At 42.1% G+C, this 13,169-nt stretch overlaps 1 protein-coding gene across 1 annotated transcript; it reads left to right on the top strand.

Annotated features, from left to right (window-relative positions):
* The first annotated feature begins 2,415 nt into the window (after window positions 1-2,415).
* LOC119167567 (uncharacterized) lies at window positions 2,416-8,667 on the top strand. The gene is made up of 3 exons (XM_037419072.2): window positions 2,416-2,509; window positions 4,424-4,510; window positions 8,455-8,667. Exons 1-3 carry the CDS (start codon window positions 2,416-2,418, stop codon window positions 8,568-8,570), a joined length of 297 nt encoding a protein of 98 aa, XP_037274969.2. The 3' UTR covers window positions 8,571-8,667.
* Window positions 8,668-13,169: the final 4,502 nt, after the last annotated feature.

The raw sequence follows: 13,169 nt of genomic DNA, 5'->3' as shown, positions 1-13,169 counted from the left end.
GACGACTTCCAGCGTAACTCATAATAAGGCCTTGGACGCGCAATCGGAAGGTTGTTGGTGCGGTGCCTGTCACCGGGAAGTTTTCTTTGCAATTACTTCACTTTTTCACATCAATACGAAACCTACTAAAATGCACTTTAAACTCCACAATTAACGCCCCCTACACCTTCTTCAGCTTTATTATATACTAGTGTTTAATAAAGTTATGTCAAAATGAAATCTTCAACACTTTGTTTTTAATGCTGTTTAAGAGCACACGCTTTTAGGTAGCTCGACAAAGTAGCCACGTGGCAGGGAGGCGAAGATTCATCGCAATGCCTTCCCGCTTCTATACCATTTAGGTCAAGTTATAGGGCAAAATTTGCGCCCCTCCTCGTTGCGGTGTCTAGTGAGGGTTATTCCGACCACCCACCATCGAATAAGATTGCTTGGATCTAGTAGACGTGTACAAATATGAAACTATTATTACCAAGGCTTTCGTCGTACTTTGATTGTATGTTACACAACTGCATCCACACAGATGGTGGCTTCAGTACCGTACATGGCTGCAGTATATATATCCAGCCCCAACCCAGAATACCAGTGCCTGACGGCGTCCCTGACAAGTTTCAATGAAAAATTGCAACAGGGCAGCTATTCATGGTACTTCAAGAGCCTAACTGACCACAAGACGTGAGTGTTGGAAGACTGCTGAAAGAAGCATCGTTGAAAGAAGAATGCGTTGGTAGTTGAGTTGCGGCCCGTGAACTGTCTAGATCATTGGTTGCTATGACCTTTCGTATGGAACATGTTCAGTGCACTTGACGCCTCAAACTGTTTCTAGAATAATGTTTTATGCACGAGAAAGCAACGTATAAAGACGCAGATGTAACAATGAGCCGCAAAATTCTCTGTCATATTGTTGTTGCATATTATGACCTGGTTTCTGTTGCATATGCTTCTCATGGTTTTATCGAAAAAAAAATAACTTTCACAACAGTCCAAACCACTGGAACAGGAATACTGGCCTCTCGAATTCAGTCGGCATCATTAGAAATACAAAACACATGCATGTGAATTGGCCTGAACACCATTATCTATCATCACAGAGCATGTTTTTGTGGTAACAATTGTCTGAATGGAAGAACATACTAAATTAAGGCTTCAAAGTGGGTAACTGATAAATGTAAATGATGGCGAGTAAAAATGGAACTCGAAGCTGTCCGAGGATGCCGTGGATTAGCTTCCTAATGGCGATTTTATGGAACTGCCTTTAGGCTCAATGAACTTGCGTTCGTTAACGAAACAATGCATTGAGCATCCTTGTGCGGCCAACAATATTTGTAGGGTGTAGATGTTGTTTAGTCTTATACAAGTGATATTTCAAAGCACACGTGCTCTTTAGTTTGACATCCAGAACAGAGCGCGGTATTGTATTAAAATGTGAGCAGTGAACCTGCAGGTGTAGGAGGAATTTCACAACAGCTCAAACGAAATGTGGCTGATACCACTCAGTGGCAGAATAACTTTGTTTCAGTAGAATGTGGTCATGATTCATTTTGCATGATTTTGTATTTGACTAGTGGCAGCAGAACTGCCGTTGCCATCTGCGTGCATGTTCTTTTCATTCTTGAAGTGAGGCCAAGAGGCCAAAGAAGCGTTATTTTAGGCCAGATAATATGCCGTCCTCCCCACATATACAGTCGAATGCGTACAGCTGCTGGAATCTTCAAATAACGTGCTTGAGCCACAAGTTTAGTGCGTCCGCATCGTACGAAGGAGCTGAGTTGCAAATGGGGCAGGTGTAAGCTCGTGGCTACAAAGCGCGGGCTCACGCAAGCCGAGTGTCTGCTAGGCTCTCCTTCTTTTTGGAGAACGCAAACCTATATCAGTTCATATCATACGAAGAGACAGCTTGAGCAGGGAGATGGTTTGGCTCCTATTTTATTTCTCTCAGGTGAACCCGAGAGCCAGAAATCGCTGAAATATCTTTTAATGAATCTTGACACTTCAGCACTCATGCGACACGCAGAAGAGCTTTGTCTGTCTGAAGTGCGCTAGCTTGGGCTTACGTCCCTAGGAAGGAACAGCCCATCAGAGTGCCGCTGAGCGAGTTTTCTCGGTTTGCGCTTACCCTCGCCGTGTCTGCAACTCTAGTCCGTCATGCAGCAATGACGCACAGAAATGTCGTCGTTCACATGCTAGTCTGATTGGGGTGACTGTGCATAGTTATGTGATAGACGTAAATGGAGCACATATCTTCAAAATCTGCGTGAATGTCCTTCCGGCAAATGAGAAGACATTTGTTCGAGGCTATTCGGTAGTCAATTAGACACAACATTTTAGAAAATTTCTTGTTGCGGGCATTCAGCGCTTCCGCTGTATATGTGTACACATCTGCTGTTGTTAGGTGAGTAACGGCTGAATTCAAGATCGATGCCGTTGCTGCTTTTCAGTGTGGTCAAGCAGGTGAACTTCGACGTCACACCAGGGAACTCTTCTGATACGCTACACTTCACGATTGAAGGAGGTATGTGCCCGACTGAGAACGGCTGGAATATATTCCAGCCGGTCTTGGTCAATTGGCGGGTATATATTGAATTGATAGTGGGCGTGAAAGGACGGGGGCATGATTTGACTTGATTGATATGTGGGGTGTAAAGTCCCAAGACCACCATATCGTTATAAGATACGCCGTAGTGGAAGGCTTCGGAAACTTCTACCACCTGGGGTTCTTTAACGACCACCCCAATGTGAATACGGGTACTAGATGAGCGTAGAAATACCAGCTCACAATGAAATTAAAAGAAAAATAACGAATGTAGATATTTTCCAACAAAACCGTGCAAACATTACCTTGCGCATAGCGATTGAACTTGTCGTGACCTCGGGAGCAATACAGTTCGAATAAAGTAGAGATTTTTTTAAACTTCTGAACATCTGTTTTCTTAGCTACAAAAGATGGCTACTACTTCCAAATTACTTCTGATTTCTTGGGATGAAACAGGCCTGGACTAGCTGTCAAAGTAGCGTATCCCCAAATGTCGAAAACTTAGATGCCCTAGGTATTAGCTCAAGGTGGATGTTTCTACACTGTGGTGGCAAACGTAACTTGTCTATTATTATTATTACGGAAAGACCACTCATAATTCTTCATCATCAATACAGTACCTCGTCTGTCGGATAAGCAGCCTTACACATTTCAGCGGGATTCCGCAATTGACGGTAAAAATCCGAAGCTACAGAACATCTCCCAGGTTCTTTCCAATTAATGGTACGAATTTTGACGCTGACCAAGGTCAGGTGACGGTAACGCAACAATAACGCAATAACGGTTAGGTGACTCAATAATTTACACGCCACAAAAAATAAGAGTGGGCACTTCATACATTTTAAATTACTCGGATTGTTCAATACTTGCGAAATTCAACCCCTTCACACACTTTGTGTCGAGCAGCTACTTTTTTTGATAAACGCTAAAGGACAAGGCCAGAACCTGTGTTAGATTCGGAACACCATCTCCAGTATATTATTTTAAAAACTGCGTTTTAAAGCATATTCGAGAAACTCTAGAGCAAAGGTAAAAAGTTATATCATTATACATCCCCCCTCCCCCCTTGAAAGAAAAAAAGAAGTCTCAAACACTGTTTTTCGGGTAGAGTCTCGTCCAGCTCTGCGTGGAGCACTGAAACAGTCGATAGTGCTCTGCGGAGTGTGACTTGGCGGTGGTTTCTTGTTTCGACGTTTGCCTAAGTGCATGCGTGGCATACTTGATGTGTAGATCTGCCTCCCTTGAGGAGCACGTTCTTCCTGTTTATTGAGGTATATATTAGGCCTCGAATGCGGATCGCCAACAATGACACGCCTAGGGCGAAAGCACACGCCAAACTCTTTCAAAACAAACGATGTGTGCTTTCTGGTTTTGCCAGAATACATTATGACGTGAAAAAAATAGTAGCTTTTGACAATGCCCAGAGTTGACAAAAGAGAGGAGCTCGTCAAGTTTCTGTTTTAAAGTAGCATATGATGATAAGCATCTCTATCAGGCCTAATATGCCCCTGAGCAGGCCAACACAGAAATACAACCATCAGAAGGTGTCGTTAAGCAGAGTGAAACCTTATGCTCGCTCGACCCTACACAGAAGAGAACGCCAACAAGAATGTCACACAGTGCGAAAAAAGTGGTCGGAAAGTGAGCATCACAACATACTCGCAGCATAATGAGGCTGCACTACTGCCTTGTACTTCTAAGTAAAAAAAAGAAAAAAAGGAGAACGCCTTTTTGCTAAGAAACTTACCAGACCTTCTGTCAGAAGCACCGTTCTTCCTACCTGAACTTACGCTTGCACACGTTTCACAGCATCTCGTAGCCTGTGAATTGAACTAACAAATCGACATTTGTACGATAGGTAACTAAGAGGCCTGCTTTCTATGCTCTTTTCAGGCGGTAGCAAAGTGTATACGTCCTACTACCCGTACTGCAACTACGAGAACTGCCTTGTTGCGAAGATACCGTACAACAACGAAGACCGTAAGCTACATCATTTTGTACATGGACAAGTTAGTTCATTCTCAATTAACCGAAACAGATCAAGTGTCCCAACATCATGGGGATAGGACAGAAGCCACTATTTCTCCACGTTGCAAATTATAGATGCACAATTCCTAGAAATGTAAACATTTCGTATGGCTAGTTGCGATCATTGACACATGTGGTTTTATCACAGTGCCGTAACTAATGCCTGAGTTGCGACGTTATGTACAGCCTAAAGTTCACAAACCGGCTTGCACCCGTTGTCAGCGGTTTTCCTCTTGACAAGCGTACATAGCTCATTTGTTTGTTTATACTGAGTCTGAAGCAGTTTATTGAACGATTCTGCTACAAATTACAAACCATGTAAAGAATATTCCGAAACATGCCTTTCTAAACGAAAGCATAATTACTCGTGCCGGGTACTTTGCACCCTACTTCAAGAAGCTTATATTGAACAGTGCTTGCGGTGCTTCTAGTTCAACTTTCCCTGAACAAGTAGTGTTGTATAGCATCTCGAGCGTATATCTAATTTAAGGTGGGGTGGAAATGAATTTTTCCTTCTGCAGCTTTTTATTCTCATTTCGCCCTCCCAAAGAGTAAAATGATCAACGAAGCACGCTCTCAGTGGACGTCCTCGTATTTGTCCTTAATTTATCTCATTCCCTCCAAGATACCTCATTGAGCGTTATGACTAATTAGAGGTTTTGAGCTCTGAAAATCACTAAAATTATTGTCAGACTTGGCATGAATTTCACTCGGGCATCTGTCACGAAACTTTTTTCATCAACATGAGATATAAACGCCATCAAACGTTTGGGAATAGGGAGTGTCGTTTTCATAAGTAGTGAGCTCTTTTTTTAATGTTCATTACCTAGTCGACGTGTTCACTACACTTAGTTTGAACAAAAATAGTGTACTATAGGCTACTTTTCTATACGATAGCTTTCTTTAAATTGGTTGGTCACTCATTTGGTCCTAAAAATAAGGTCTTTCAAGTAAATAAATAAAAATAGGGTTCTAAAAGTAAGGGAATAAGGTTAATACCCAAAAATAAGGTAATAGGCTATTGTGTACACTGGTCCGCCAGTTCCAAGGCACCTTGCCGCAAACGAGCCTTTAAACTGTCAGCCTACACTTCCTAAAGCTCCAGTACCTCAGAAAGCTGTGGATAAAAAATGTGTCCGAAGTGAAGTGGTGGGGGTGTGGGTATTGACATTATCGTCAATATTTAGCGCCGTCGTAAGCTTGCGCCTAGCAATGTTACTGCTGAAAGCTAAAGCGTCCTTAACATGCATTCTAAAGTGCTAAGAATGCGAGAGTCTCCAACAGATGATCAATGAAATCTCGCTATCAGATATTCTGTATTTTACTTGGCGATGAACGTGGAAGCAGGACATAAAAAATGAAAATAAGTCATCCAAGTGCTTCGGGTGTTCTTTTTAAGTACCACTAAGATTTTATTTGAAACCGTATACTTTGGAAAGTTCTATGTATTTTACATTTCAGAGCTTACTACTTCAGTTTTCGAGTACTCACAGATGCATTAAATTCTATCGATGAGTAAAGTTCATAATATTGCTTGAAGTGGCGAAATATTAAATTTACTTTTAAACGGCCTTAGACAACATCTGTATTAAGCATTACCTTTGTGAGGAAAACCACCCTGTTTTTTTTTGTGTGTGTGTGTTAAAAAGAAATTCATCCAAAAGAAGTTAAATATGATTACCGCACGTTTCCAGTGCACTGGGCAAGCGCTTTCCAATATTATTTGGCGTTGCACAACTTCATTCGTTCACTGCTACGTCATACAAAGCTTCATGGGTTTTTATTGACGTGGCATAAAAACACGCCCACGACACATCCATCAAATCCATAATCTCTGAAATATGCATATAGTAGCTGACTTGTGTTCTACGAGCTTGAGTGTTAGGAGTGTTAGCAAGAGCCATTGGAGAACACGACCCGGAAAGCGAATCATTTTTTCAATAAATGTCTTGAAGTGTACATCAAATAGGAGTGGGAGGTAAGCTAACGTGTGAGGTGGACACCTGAGCGTAACACTCGACACTATTGCTGAAACAATAACCCCCGTGAAAAGAAACCTAGAGATCCATCATAGAAAAAAAGTCGCGATGGAACCAAGAATAGACTAAATGGAGGTAGTTGTGTCTGAAAAAACGATATGTAGCCATTCTGTCGAAAAATCAAGAAGCGTAAACCACACAACAGCGGACTACAAGCAGGACCGACGCCCCACACGGCCACTCGCCATTGTGCAGATCTTTCGCCATCCTCAAAACAGATGTGCGTTATCATTGCTTTCATACGGAGTCTCAAAGTTGTCTGGTAGGTTCACACTACGCAGACAAATTTATTGATAATTTTTCACATTCAAGTTCAACGCAAAGGGCACAGAAATACCACGAAGCGGAGGAGAAAGCGAAACCTATTTTTTAACAAAGCGCTTGCTACGTCAGTCGTGCTCTACATGTTAGGCATGAGTGAATTGAAAGAAATCTGTCTCCATTCTGACCTGCGGAGGCCTATGTACTTCAACGCTGTTGGACAAGCGCCACCTGTGTGTTTGATAGCAAGCGCCAGTGCCGCCGTAATACATTTCAACAGGCATTGTGCGGTGGCGCAGTGGGACACAGAAACGCGTTTGTATGAGTTAGACAGTTTCCGTAACGTGACATTAAATTGAAAACTATAACAACCGTTATACATGTCTCTTGTTGATGCCCCGCAAAGTGTGTTTTCTTGTAAACTTTGGTAGCGCTATATCCGAACTGTAATACACGTAATCTGTTTAGCTATGTACCCTGCACTTCTGATGCCCGACGCCGTGAGTGGTAGAGCGCTGGAAATATCGATATTCATCAGAACTACTTAATGTCATTAGGGCCTAGTAACGTGAAAGTAACATTCGATGTTTGAGCTCAGTACGTTTCCTTAATTTTTGGTGCTGAATAATAGAAAACGGTATCAGTCTTTCTGAGGCATGCATAAAAATTCTGACCAACGATACACCAACTGGTATAATACAAAATCATTGAAAAATCATGCTATAGCGTGAGCAGCGATCGCAATGAGGTAGCACTGGTCAAGGGTGCGTGCCACTCTTGTGATGAGATGTCAGTCGTCCCCTTATGAAGCTACATAATTGACGCGTCAATGGGTTACCAACAGCCTTATCAAAGGATGTGTGGTGCTTCACATCACGGCTTGCATACGGGCCTGTTATTGGAAGGGCGAAATTAAAAAAAAAACAGTGATGTGTTTGGTTTATTGCACGCGGAAAGCCGATGTTTTAGGTAACATGAATGCAGACGATGCACAAACTAGCGATGCACATACAATGTAAAACCGTTGCCATCGCTATGGCACTACTAAATATAGTACACGGTGTATAGCTCCTAGAAGTCATGACGTGCGGGTAAGATTATTTCTTAGGTTAGCACGATCACGGCAGCAGGCAAGTGTTCTGCGTGTTTCAGGGAGAAAGTCGCATGGGCATCTCTATTACTTAATGGTGGCTGTGCGCTGTGATCTGTGGGAGCACACTCTGTTGATTTCTTTGACAAAATTATGCCGGAAGTAAGTTTCTTGTGCACGAATTTAGGAACGTCATGACGCCTGTGAACATTACAGCTCAAATATGGCTAAACCCGCATTACCTCTCTTGTTGCTTAATCTTGCAAGTGTAAAATAGGTCTACAACATCACTCAATACGCGTTGCCTCATTTATTTGAACAAATTACCTTTGCTGAACAGAATGCAGGCAAGTCCATTGCCTGGCTCCTTTTTTGCGGTAATTGTTAAATAAGTGCTCAATTCATAATGATGCTGTATTTAAGAAGACAGTGTATGAAATTGACTGACGTTAAAAATGCTTGTAACCTAGAAAGTGCACCATGTTTCTGTGTACGTTTTGTTTCAGTTTGTATACTGTGGATTACGCCAGAAGTGGTGGACAATATTCCGCATGAGTGCCTATCCCAGTACCACGTTACATGCCCTGTGGAGTACAGAGCCTACTACAGCGACATCTGCTAGACGTACCTGGCATAATGTGACAGGATGCATACATGGGAACTTGTGTTAGTGCACATCAACTGAATAACAGTTAATATTTAGTAACTAATGGCTGTTTAAAGTGCGTAGTGTTTCTTAGTGAACCAAATGTATTATAGGGTTTCTCTGTATCCGGGCACCACTTTCTTCGTAACTTAGTCTATAGCCTTTGGTTACTCGACTTTAATATGATGACATTACTCACATCCAAATATTGTAATGTACGTCCTGAATCCCCTTCCTGGAATCAAATGTAGCACACACCCCTAAACCCTGGACCATGCTATTCGAAGTGCATTGGCGGCAGATCTGTGTGAGAGGGGTGACATCAGCCTCACTTTTGAAAATCATCCTTACGGAACCTCACAAAGCGCTATGCGAGTATATGCGAGCAGTGGTTGTGATATCCGTTTTCGGAATGCACGTATGATTGTAGAAATCAAATATTTGTTGTTTAAGCATGAGGGTTTTAGAAAAGTAGGCATGAACAATACTGACGAAACGACCTCAAAGAATAAAAATCGCGAATCCAGCTGGAATCAGACTAAGGCATTCTGCATGCCACTTGGGTATTCTACCACAGATCTTGAAGCTGCGTAAGTATGGAAGCTTGAGCTAGTTAGTATGTGTTCACCTTGGTTGAACAGCACACACGAGAAGACGATGAAGTGCCTACCTGTGTTCTTTTACTTCGGTGTCGCCTCGTGTGCACTGTTCAATCAAGATTTTGATGCTGCCTTTGTGAAAGTTCTTATGCAGATGGAACATCAGTAGAAAATCGGTTGTAGTTGAAGTTCTGACTATAAATTTTCATTAAAAAGTTATTGATCTTTCCTTCACAGGAATCGAAATAACTCGAAAAGAAAACGTGTCTTACAGACCTTTATAGTTTCACGTTTACTGTAGATAATATAAGAAAGTTTTCGCAGTGTATTTTGCTTTTTATAGCCTATTATAGTACGCACATATTTCACTGCTATAGCACCATTTAAACAGGATCTTCCAAAATGACACTTGGTGATATCTCTCTATTCCGACCAAAACCTTCATGATGATTGACTAAACATACATTTGTGAGCATAAATTCTTGTGTAGCAGTTACCGGATAGAGCGAAATCACAGACCACGTTGTGACAGCCAGAAGAGCCCGACTAATTGGAGGTTCTGCCACTTATGTATAGCATGTAATGTACCAGTAGAAAGTGAATTACGCTGCCACGAAGCAGGGCGGTCTGATATGGGTACTGTGTTGAAAATATAGGCCGTGCTTTTAAGTTTCATTCAGACGAAGAGAACGACGTGTGATAGGCATTGCAGATATGCACTTCAGACGCGAGTTATAATTTAATGTGCATAAATATTGTAGTGTTGTGTAAAAAACTTCAAGGTATTTTATATTCTCTGGATAAAGAGACGTCATAACGCAACAACCGAGAAAAGAGCACCAGATTGGTCTTTTGAGTAACAAGCGCAGTGAGTTCTCGTTTATTATTACTGCCTGCTGTATGCAGGATGAGCCCATTCAGATTGACACTTTTCTTGCCGCACGCACGTGGAAATATTCATTCGCGAAATAAAGTCTTTTATTATATCGCGTATTGTGTTTTTCAGTATTTGTTCTTAGTTATTGTCTGATTCAATTATTGAAGTTTTCAAATCAATCGCACTCTATTTGTGTAAAAAATGACTATCATCCTCGATACACACTGGGTCTTGTTACTGGTACTAGTAAAATGCGGGTGAAATTGTAAACCTTGCGTTCCATTGCACCGGGGCATGTCGATATGATTGTTGAACGTAACAGTGGGTTCATGATGTGATGCTCTATTGCAATGTGCAGCGTAATAAAGTTTATTGAGCACTATTCACTCCTTATTAAAACTTGTTGGGCTAGTTGGCAACTTTTCATATCGTAGGCACTGAGCGCAACTTGGTATTCCCTCGGAAAACATTCTAGAAGCACATATCACACACAGCGCTCTGTGTGGGTCTTAGTAGTTGCGTGCGGGAATGTGAGATTGTTTTTTGAGAGAATACTAAGTCACGCAAAGTGCCTGCCTTATGACTGCTGAGTCTTCTGAGGCGGCTTCCACAAACGTGAACACCGCTCATCATGGTGCTTTGAACAAACGAGCACTCTGCCTCTAAAGGAGATATTCTTTGGAACAAAACGTTAGAAGGCTCGTGTGTCTGAACACTTTTTTTTATAATATACCACAATGTTTAACAAAATTACTGGCAACAATTTAGTTTTTGGTCATCGTAACAATAGTTTGGCCTATTATCAACATTGCACTTGCATAGGATAGCATACAGTGGAGTAATTGGACCATAGGTTACACATTAGAGAAGTTCTTTTTCCAGTACAAAGTGCACACTGTGTCCTGCAAAGTAATCTTGCAGACCACCGTAGGTGTCGTGGAGAACCTGTTATTAGGACTCTTCGTTAGATGTTCGTGATGCTGAGAATAAATTGGTATGTGGTGGCTGCACTTCGGATGGAAACGAAAATGCTGTAGGCCCGCGTGCTCAGATTTGTGTGTACGTTAACGAACCACAGGTGGTCGAAAACTCCGGAGCCTTCCACTACTGCGTCTTTCACATGGTGGCTTTGGGATGCTAAACCTCAATGTCAATCAGTGGATGAGATTGAATTGGTATGCAATACAAAATAATCCTGGATGTGAATATCACCCGCAGTTTGAATTTCCAAAGAAATTCCCAATGATAATCTTCTCACCACTAGCACTCTTTGATTGATTGATTGATTTGTGGTGTTAACGTCCCCAAACCACCATACAATCATGAGGGACGCCATAGTGGAGGGCTTCGAAAATTTCGACCACCTAGGGTTCTTTAACGTGCACTCAAATCTGAGTACACGGGCCTACAACCTTTCCGCCTTCATTCCAAATGCCGAGATTCAATGCCGCGGCCGGCCTGCCGGTGAGTAGCCGAGTACCTTAGCCACTAGACCACCGTGGCGGGGCACAATAAGCACTAACCCACCCAATGTTTTTTGGAATAGATATGAGTTCACCAGATAAATGTCTTTTTTTCGTATTGCAAAGACTTGACCTTCAGCATAACGATAGCAAGATGATTATTGACAGCCACCTCAACCCAAAATGGTTAATAATTTATTATAACTTGTGTGACTTTTTTTCAACAACTTTGAGTCTGTGGTTGACCGTTAACCGAATTACTAAAAAGCGGCCGCAGCGGTTTTAGTCAATAGGCTGATCCAAATCAAAACTCTCAAGACTTCCTCAAAACTGACAAGTTGTATCGGAAGCACTAAATTATATAAAAAGAGTCTTCAGATAGCTACCATGAGCATGAATGCAGACATGTTACTGCATAGAGAGAAAACTGTAGCTCCTCAGTGTTTATGTATACGGCATTTTCATAGGCTATTTATTCAAATACTGTGTTTCTATATAAAGCTTTTTGTAAAGATCGTGCCTAGACTCTAAAATAGTATTGCGAATTTTAATATATGTAGTGGCAACCGAATAGAAGGATTTACACGGCGCTATTTTTTTTGCTACTGAAAGTGTTCAAATTTTCCCATGCTTTTTGTGATGCGTTGAACCATGACTAACAGTAAGAAGCTTGCAGAAGCCTTGTAAGACTTGAAAGTGAGGCTTACGTTGGGGTGCTTAGATTTGATAACAAAATCAGCATTCCCGTTTCTGAGTTAGAAAGTCGAGTGTTGTTAACATGCATGGCACTGTTCAGGGCTTCTTTGGGAGTCACGCAATTTCCACAATTCTTCGTTATTGTTTAGAAACTCAGTCACTGGAGTCGTATATGTGCGCCCACTACAACAGTGAAAGTTCCCTTGAGACTAGTTTATTTGGTGGAGGAACAGGTTAATAATTATTACTTAGGCATATCGTTAGAATTATAGGTACTACTGTTCGTCAACACAAAGCGATGACTCGTTATGTTGTATGTGTGGCCTTAGGAAGTAGCGATCCATAATTCAGTAGCGTTGCGTTGGTAGCATCTCACAATGGTGAGGACAATGGCAACATTGCTTCGCAGTAGGCAGGCTTGAGACAATCGAGAGCGATTGTGACAGACTGGCCGTTAACATTGACGAGGAGTGTTGACGGAAGATGCTCCAGAACTCGGTATGACCTTAAGTAGTGCGGCCGCAAAGTCTTCCGCACAGCACAGTGGTTCCTAAAAACGTCTGCAGCTGAGCTGAGTTGTGGAGACACGCAACGAGCTCTCGTTTTGTGCGGGCTTGTAAGCGCAAGGCATATCCGCTAGAAGACGTTTTGCAGTTCGGAAACGTAGTCTCCTGGTAGTAGCACAGGTGTCTTGGCTGGGGGATTGACGAAGTCGCGTGAAGCGCTTGGCAAACTACCGTAGATTGAATCTGCCCATGGGTAGCCCAGGTTGCTTTTGATGGCAAGTGTAATGCCAAGCAAGAGAAGTTATGGCACAGAGGTTGTTGAACTACCCACATGAAGTGGGTAGTTCAGCAACTTTTGTGCCATAATTCATGTGCCATAAGGGAGGATTTCAGACTGATGTGGAAACGCTCGACCAGCCCATTCGTTTTCAGTG

Source organism: Rhipicephalus microplus, chromosome 6, assembly GCF_043290135.1.
Source record: "Rhipicephalus microplus isolate Deutch F79 chromosome 6, USDA_Rmic, whole genome shotgun sequence".
NCBI classification, from domain to species: Eukaryota; Metazoa; Arthropoda; class Arachnida; order Ixodida; family Ixodidae; genus Rhipicephalus; species Rhipicephalus microplus.
This window is presented reverse-complemented; position numbering and strand designations above follow the sequence as displayed.